Consider the following 7906-nt stretch of genomic DNA (forward strand, 5'->3'; position numbering starts at 1 on the left):
GTAGGCCGCCGGAGGACCTCCCATGATGCACCGGGCTTCTTTCCCTCGCTCTGGTGATGGACAGGTGAGAGATGTCTCCGATGTCTCGGATGTCTCGGGGAGAATAAACAGACAGGACGAATCCAGGCTGGTGGTTGTAGCTCAGGTGGAGGCCCACAGCTGACACCGCCCGCACCTTGACGACCCTCCTTGACAACAGGTAGAGAGCACAAGTACACTAACGGTTGTACTTCGGCGCTGTCGCTTAGCAACCGCGTTGTTTTCTCCTCCTCGCTCGGGAACTACTTTGTTCGGCGGAAGGAGTTTCTATTGTATTTTTTGTAAACAGTTCATTACAAATCACTTTCTGTCCAAATAAAAAATGAAAGAAGTCATTCACGGTGAGTTTTCGGGGGACTGTTGCACAAAGAAAGAAAGAGAAACCTCTTTACAGAGGTAGTTTAGAAATGAGCTGTTTGAACAGGCAGCTTCGCGCGACCTCGACATTTTGGGCAAGAAGTGGGCGTGGCCCTCCGCGGGGGGGGAGGGGGTATAAATGGCGGCGTCTCCCCTCGGCTCGTTGTCCAGCTCTCCTTCTTCTCCGTCCAACCAGCACCGGAGCACCGGAGCACCGGCAGACCGAAGCACCTGCTCACACGGTACAGTCCAACTTCCCCCTCCGGTTGTTTCAGGTGTCGGAGCGGCGCGTGAGAGCGGGCTGAGAGGGTCCCGGGATCACGCGCTTCTGGAGGAGACCGCGGTTCGGTCGACCGTCAAAAGAAATAACGTTTAACGGTTATTTCTAACGATTGTTTGTTGCAGCCCTTTTTTCTTTTTAACTTTTTTTTGTCACTTCGTGGAAAATGTCATCAAACTTTTCTCCCTTTTTTTTTCCCAGTGAGGATTAAAAACCAGACGAGATGGTGAAGATCGGAATCAACGGGTGAGCTGATTTATTTCTTTTTATTATTCTTTAATTCGGTTTTTTGTCCGTTTGCATCGTCTCATCTGCAGCACAAAGAAATAACTGCTGCTCCCAAAAGTCCTGCAGCTGTAAAACTTTAGGAGTCAAACAAGTTTGTTTTAATTAAACTGGCGCGAAACTCAAATCTACTAAATACCAGGTTTCAATAAGGAGTCAGACAAGCTTTCAAACAATAACAACAACAACAACAGGAGGAAAAAAAACATCAATAATCTCCAAGAAATGTATTGTTTTAAGATTTTGGGGGGAAATCAAATGTAAAAATTCAGATTGCAGCACTTTAAATGTGGAAATCTTCTTTCTTTTAGTCCTCTGATAATAAAACTCACCATCTGTTGGTTGCTTTTTTGTTTTTGTGGAGTTTTATTCTAACTACAAATATATTACAGCTGAAATGAGTAAGTTTTTTTTTTTTAGCAGTTAAAAAAAATTCCAGCTCTCAGTTGTGCTGCTTTTCTTCATAAAATCCATGTTTTTGAAGGTTTTAGACGTTTCCGGACTCGTCAAACTGTTAATTAAGAAACGAGGAAAATGAATCCTTAGTTGCTAATCTCACAGATTATTTTAAATGTAAAGTGCTGAGTGAGGTTTTTTTTTTAAATGCCGTCGTGTCCACGAGCAAGACGCCAAATCGCTCCGGATATTTGTGGACATTAAACCATCCACAAATATAATCTTCTCCAGCTGTTAATGGACCAGATGGGAATTAAACACACAGAGTATCCGAGTACACTTATCGGGCCACTTTATTAGGAACACCTGTGCATTTTTATTTATTTATTTATTATTTACACTAAAAATACCAGAAGAATTTTAAAACGAAAACAGACGTGCCTGAGCATCTCTCTCCGGACAGGACCGTCTATTCTCTGGTTATCTATAGTCCAGGAGGAGGAGGAGGAGGAGGAGGATGGGGGGGTCACGGTTGAGCCTCCCCCTCTTCATCCACCCTCCTCCTCCTCTTCCTCTCTTGTCTCAGCTGTCACATTCCTTTTATTCTCCCCGTCTCGTCTAATTATAAACCGTCTAACCTTTCCGCTGAAGGTCAAAGGTCATCCGGGCCGGCGTGTTTTGTTTGTTTTTGTTTGTTTCACTATTGAAACCTGTTTTGTAAACTTTCTCGGCTCCTCTGAAGCAGCTGCCGGGAGATTCTGGACGGGTACCAACGGAAACAGAAGCTGGGCTCCGGTCCATTTTGGTGGCGTCCCAAAACAAACTATCCGAGGACGCTGGCACTCCCCCCCCTCCTCCCCCGCTCCTCCCCTCCTCCCCCTCGTGTCCCACGATGGCAGCGACAACTCGTGTCGATGATGATTTCTTATAACTGACAGCTTTACAGACCGGACCGCCGGAGGGGCTGCGGCACGTCGAGCTCTTTATTTTTATTTAATTTTATTTGAACTGTGACATCCCTGAATCCAGAGAGCAGAAATCATCAGCTCCCCATCAGTCCCGTCGCTCCACTTTCCTGCGTCCAGCTATTTCCATGTGAAATCAGCTCGTCTCCGATAGTTAATTTTAACATGAATAAATTATTCTTTCCACACGTTTCATTAACGCTTTTAGCCCCGAAGAGCTCGTTGGAGTCCGACGTTAATAGAAAGTTTTCCTGGAGGTCGACATCTGTGGATTTTTTTTTTTGCTGAAACCTTGTTTTAGAGAAACCTCCGAATCGTAGACTGTTCATATGTTGGTAATCTCCGGGTCTGAAAAGTGAGGCCAATGTAGGACCTACTTTAAAAATACGATACCACTGATGGCCACTAGGGGGCGGGCTCTGAAGAAACATCCAATAAAGTTCTCTCCAGAAATACTAAAGTCAGTAAATGTTTCCCACAAGTCATGATGGCGCCATGAGATGAAATAACTCCAGCATTCATTACATATCAGTACTCAAGAGAGCCGTGTTTGGGGGGTGGGTTTACAGTAGAGGTGGGCGGGGCTTCGTCCAAATATGGTCACTTATTTTTTTTTTTTTTTTATTCCAATTACACCAGAATGATATCCTACAATGTGGGACTAGTTGTTGTTGTTTACTGATATTTACAGCCCAGTTTCATTTACAAACCGTAGCGATGACCTTCGTCTCCTTGACGACGACCTCGTTATCCAGAACCTTCCTGCTGAACTTTGACCTTTTCCATAGATGGCGTGTCTTTATTTTTAGAGCACGTGTGATTGTCTTCTCTGTTGCCGGGGGCGATGTTTCAAACGCTGCCCGGACGGCTCGCAGTCACGTGTAACACGACTCCTGAATGTAGGAGGCGTGTTGCATAACGGGACGTCAACATGTGAACTGAAGACAGCTGTTTGGTCTCCAACCCACTCCACCTTTGAGCAAGGCATTAAACCTCTTCACCCTGCTGTTGGATTGCATACAGACTCCCTGCTTCAATCCTGGTCCCACCAACTGTTGTCATGGCGACACGACGACTTCTGCAGCACCTGAAGTCGTCCTGAGAGTTCAAATCAGACGGCTTTAATTTGTTGTTCTGTGGACAAACGTGAAAAAGATTTCCTCGGCTGAAAACTTTACTTTTTTTCGGGGTTCTATTCTGCAAAGACTGAATTCATCAGCTGAATCACTGTGGAAGTTTATTTTTGATGCAAATGATGATGAAAGCTGATGTCTTCGTCGTCTTCCGCCTCCTTTTAACTTCCCTGTAATCTGAAGTTTAAAAATGAGGGATGTGGCATATTTCTCTCTCCTGGTGAAACTCGGTGAAGTGGTTAAAAAAGAAAAGAAAAGGGAAGTCTCCGGTTTTGTGCGTTTGGACTGTCCGTGACCATATTAGGGCGTGAAGCCGGGCCTTCTGCTGCCGGTGCCCAACTGTTGTTATCTTCAGTGGAGGTCGGTCGGCGGAGCACCTTGTATGGCCCGTCCTTCAGTTTGAGGATGTGGTGCCACCTGCTGGTCACATGGGAGTAAATGTATCTACATGTAAGTGGATGTAGCACTTAAAATGATGACCTCAAAGACGTTTAACTCGACTTCTACTGCTGAGATGTTCTATTTTGTATAAATTGGGTCTTTTGAAACGTCGACTCAGCTGTCACCCCCCCCCCCTCCCCCACCCCCCACCAGCTGACCGACCTCCTTCTGCGTTTTCAGATTCGGACGTATCGGCCGTCTGGTGACCCGCGCCGCCGCCTCTGGTGGCAAAGTGGAGGTGGTGGCCATCAACGACCCCTTCATCGACCTGGACTACATGGTGAGAGGCCAACGTTGGAGGTTTCTTATTTTTTTATTATTTCCAAAATGTCTGTAGTTCAAGAAGACTTTTTAAAAGCTCGAACCTCGTGTCTTCAGGTCTACATGTTCAAGTACGACTCCACTCACGGCGTGTGGAAGCACGGAGAGGTGAAGGCCAACGGCGGCAAGCTGGTCATCGGCAGCATGAACATCACCGTCTTCCACGAGTACGTAGCCGTGGCAACCTTCTAGACACCCCCCCCCCCCCCGGTGAGTCCACAGCACAGTTCAGGTCCCGTCTGACTTCCTGTCTGATGTCACACCTACAGGAAGGACCCCACCAACATCAAGTGGGGCGGCGCCGGAGTCGACTACGTGGTCGAGTCCACCGGCGTGTTCACCACCATCGAGAAGGCCTCCGTGAGTCCACGGCCGTTATTTATTTAACGAGTTATTTATTTACTTTTATTTTGAAAACTGACAGCTTGTAAGAAATATAAATTCAGGAGTTTTAAAAACCAGTAAAGTTTGGTGAAAAAGCTGCTGGGTTTGACTTGTGTTTAACAAAAAGAAACAAAAAAGCCATTCTTGTAATATTATTTGTTATTTTATTACTTTAAACTAAGAAGAAAAAAAATGTTTTCAATTGATGTTTGATGAACTTCATGTAAAGAGTGTAAATGTGATGGTGTTAAATCTCTGGACTCTCCTGCCAGGCTCACCTGAAGGGCGGAGCTAAGAGGGTGGTGATCTCCGCCCCCAGCGCCGACGCCCCCATGTTCGTCATGGGCGTCAACCACGAGAAGTACGACAAGTCCATGACGGTGGTGAGGTGAGTCGTGTTTTTGTTTTTTTTAACGTCAGCTGTAGGTTTTAAAATTTTTTTTTTTTTTTTGACGAGTGTTTGGATTCTCTGTTGGTAAAACGTGCATTTCCTGTTTTGTCTCCATAGCAACGCCTCTTGCACAACCAACTGCCTGGCTCCCATCGCCAAGGTCATCAACGACAACTTCGGCATCATTGAGGGTCTCATGGTAAACAAGTCAAACTACTTCTTATTTAAATAAACTCGCTGCTGCAGTTTCATAACAAGTTATTATTAAAGTTTGAGGACAAAGAGAATTTAGTTCTTAGTCAGCAGTTCAGTCGGAGCTGCTTATTTATTTATTTATTTATTTATTCATCTATCAATCATGTTTGGATTTATTGTTTATTTGTTATATAAAATGTGCACCTACAAATTAAGTGCATAGATTTAGACAGTTTATAAACAGAAGTTGACACAAATGTCTTTTAACTTTAATATAAAATTAAAAGAGTTAAAAGGTAATTAACAATCAGATAATCATTTCTCTATTAGTCACGTTGGTTTTCTGGATCTTTTTCTTAACTGCAAAATGTCTTCTAGAAACGAAACATGAATTGTATCTTGACTATTGTGAAATTTGCCAATTTTAAGCTATAAAATGTAAAAGTTGTGACTAAGATTGCCTTTAAAAAAAAAAACGATTCTTTTTTTTTTAAACTACCATAAAACTCTTGGTGCTTCAAAGAATCATCTAAACTTCAAACTTGTAATTAATTGTCAAATTCATCTGTAAGATACTGAAAACGAGGCCACTGAGTTCAAAATATAACTTTATTTAAAAACTACTCCATCTTTACAATTTAAAAAAAAAAATTTTTAAAGGCCAAATCTGAGAATATGTCTTCAAATTTTATGATTTAGAAAATGTACAGTGCGGATCATGTTTATAAAAAAAACCAGATTGTATTCAGAACTTTATTCCTTGTGGAGGTGATGAAGTTTCTGATATTAATAATAAATATCTGATTTCTCCTCCAGAGCACCGTCCACTCCGTCACCGCCACCCAGAAGACGGTGGACGGTCCGTCCGGTAAGCTGTGGAGAGACGGACGCGGCGCCTCCCAGAACATCATCCCCGCCTCCACCGGCGCCGCCAAGGCCGTCGGAAAGGTCGTCCCCGAGCTCAACGGGTAACTTTTCACTTATTAACACTAATAAAAAATAAAAAACGGTTAAAAAAAGAATCCGTCTGCGTGTAAAACAAACCGAGCTCTCTGATTCGCTGACAGCAAACTGACCGGCATGGCGTTCCGTGTCCCCACACCCAACGTGTCCGTCGTGGACCTCACCGTCCGTCTGGAGAAGCCTGTGAGTTGTTGTTGTTGTTATTATTAATTAAAAAAAACAACTTCTGTCATTTTATGGTGTTTTTTTTTTTTTCCTTCAGGCCAAATACGACGACATCAAGAAGGTCATGAAGGCCGCCGCCGACGGACCCATGAAGGGATATCTGGGATACACGGAGGACCAGGTACAACATTAAAAGATCATAATCTATTTTTAGACTTGTGTGAACAGAATAAAACACAAGAGTTGTGTTGTTGTTTTGTTTATCGGTGCTCGCGTGTCCGTTCAGGAGCCACTAGATGGCAGCACGTTCTTTTATTTTCTCCTGCAGTGACGCTTTGACTTTGTCTTCCTGCTCAGGTCGTGTCCACAGACTTCAACGGTGACATTCGCTCCTCCATCTTCGACGCCGGCGCCGGCATCGCACTCAACGACCACTTCGTCAAGTTGGTTTCCTGGTGAGTGGTTTTTATTTGTATTTGTTTTTAAATGAAGAGTTGTAACGTCAGCTGATTCAAAGTCTGTGAAAACATTTTGAAGGAGTTTCCTGCTTTGTTCTGGTCTCTGCTGCGTCCCGACAAAAGATAATAAAACGGATTTTTAACCATATGAAATCAAACATGTTAGTACTTTTTTTTTTCCACACATTTTTCCAGACTGAGTATAACACAAGTAGCCTCACAAAACGAGGACAAATTGGAAAGATTCATTTAATTCTGACACTTTAATTTTCTGTAGTTTCATGTTTCATTACATCCTTTATTAGATTTTTTTTTTACTATGTTGGTGTAAATCCTAGAATAATAATAGGTCTGAAAAATATCGCTTTCATAATGTGATATCTTTGGGAATTATATGAATATAAAAAAAGCCCAAATTGGGAATATGTCTTGAAATTTGAGCTTAATTTAAAAATGAACATGAAAACTTTTCAAACAAACACTTGGAAATTTGCGAAACATTCAACTTTATATGAGAATTCTTCTTTTTTTTTTAACCCTTCCTCGATCTTTTGCCTGCAGGTACGACAACGAGTTCGGCTACAGCAACCGTGTGTGCGACCTGGTCCAGCACATGTTCTCCAAGGAGTGAAGCGCCGACTCGGCTCGTTTCCTTCCCATGATTCCTTTTGTTCCTTCACCTGTTAACTGGATGCTGCGTCATCCGTCCCGGGAGCAAAACATCTCACGGGTGATTTCAAGAAGAAGTTTTTATATTCTGGTCCCGATGATTCTTCCTTCACGGAGCCGTGTTGTTCTGAACGGTCTCGTTGTGGCTCCTTTGCACTTAACATGACAATAAAGTCCTCAGTTTGTGGGAACATGTGCTGTTTTTATTTTAATTATGATTATTTCTGTCACAATTCTTCCAAAGTTATTTCCTCATTTGGTGTTTTAGTGGAAGTGGAGTCTTGAAGTAAGTTTTTGTTTTTTTACTCTTTTTGCATTTCGGTATATTTAATTTAAACGCGGTGTGTTTTGTTGTATTTATTTATTTTTAAGCCAGAGTCTGAAAGCTGTTCTGTTGTTCCTGCCCAGACGAGTGACATCGCGTTTTGGCTGTTTTCCCAGAAATTAAATATTCTGCACCAAAG

At 42.9% G+C, this 7906-nt stretch overlaps 1 protein-coding gene across 1 annotated transcript; it reads left to right on the forward strand.

The window, feature by feature from the left end:
- The first annotated feature begins 535 nt into the window (after positions 1 to 535).
- On the forward strand, positions 536 to 7520 carry LOC138627771 (glyceraldehyde-3-phosphate dehydrogenase-like). The gene is made up of 12 exons (XM_069710339.1): positions 536 to 638; positions 878 to 922; positions 4077 to 4176; positions 4275 to 4384; positions 4487 to 4577; positions 4874 to 4989; positions 5110 to 5191; positions 6004 to 6155; positions 6255 to 6333; positions 6413 to 6496; positions 6673 to 6770; positions 7335 to 7520. Exons 2-12 carry the CDS (start codon positions 900 to 902, stop codon positions 7402 to 7404), a joined length of 1005 nt encoding a protein of 334 aa, XP_069566440.1. The 5' UTR covers positions 536 to 638; positions 878 to 899; the 3' UTR covers positions 7405 to 7520.
- The last annotated feature ends 386 nt before the right edge of the window (positions 7521 to 7906 follow it).

Source organism: Brachyistius frenatus, unplaced genomic scaffold (genome assembly GCF_029030835.1).
Source record: "Brachyistius frenatus isolate BFR_SWC_R1_liver_20210118 unplaced genomic scaffold, ASM2903083v1 Contig_91, whole genome shotgun sequence".
In the NCBI taxonomy this organism is placed as follows: Eukaryota; Metazoa; Chordata; class Actinopteri; family Embiotocidae; genus Brachyistius; species Brachyistius frenatus.

Excerpts from the sequence above, each read along its gene's own strand:
- LOC138627771 (XM_069710339.1), top strand. The coding sequence starts at position 900 with ATGGTGAAGATCGGAATCAACGG. Across the intron at positions 923-4,076 it reads GTGAAGATCGGAATCAACGG|ATTCGGACGTATCGGCCGTC; the intron begins GTGAGCTGATTT and ends CTGCGTTTTCAG. Across the intron at positions 4,578-4,873 it reads CCACCATCGAGAAGGCCTCC|GCTCACCTGAAGGGCGGAGC; the intron begins GTGAGTCCACGG and ends CTCTCCTGCCAG.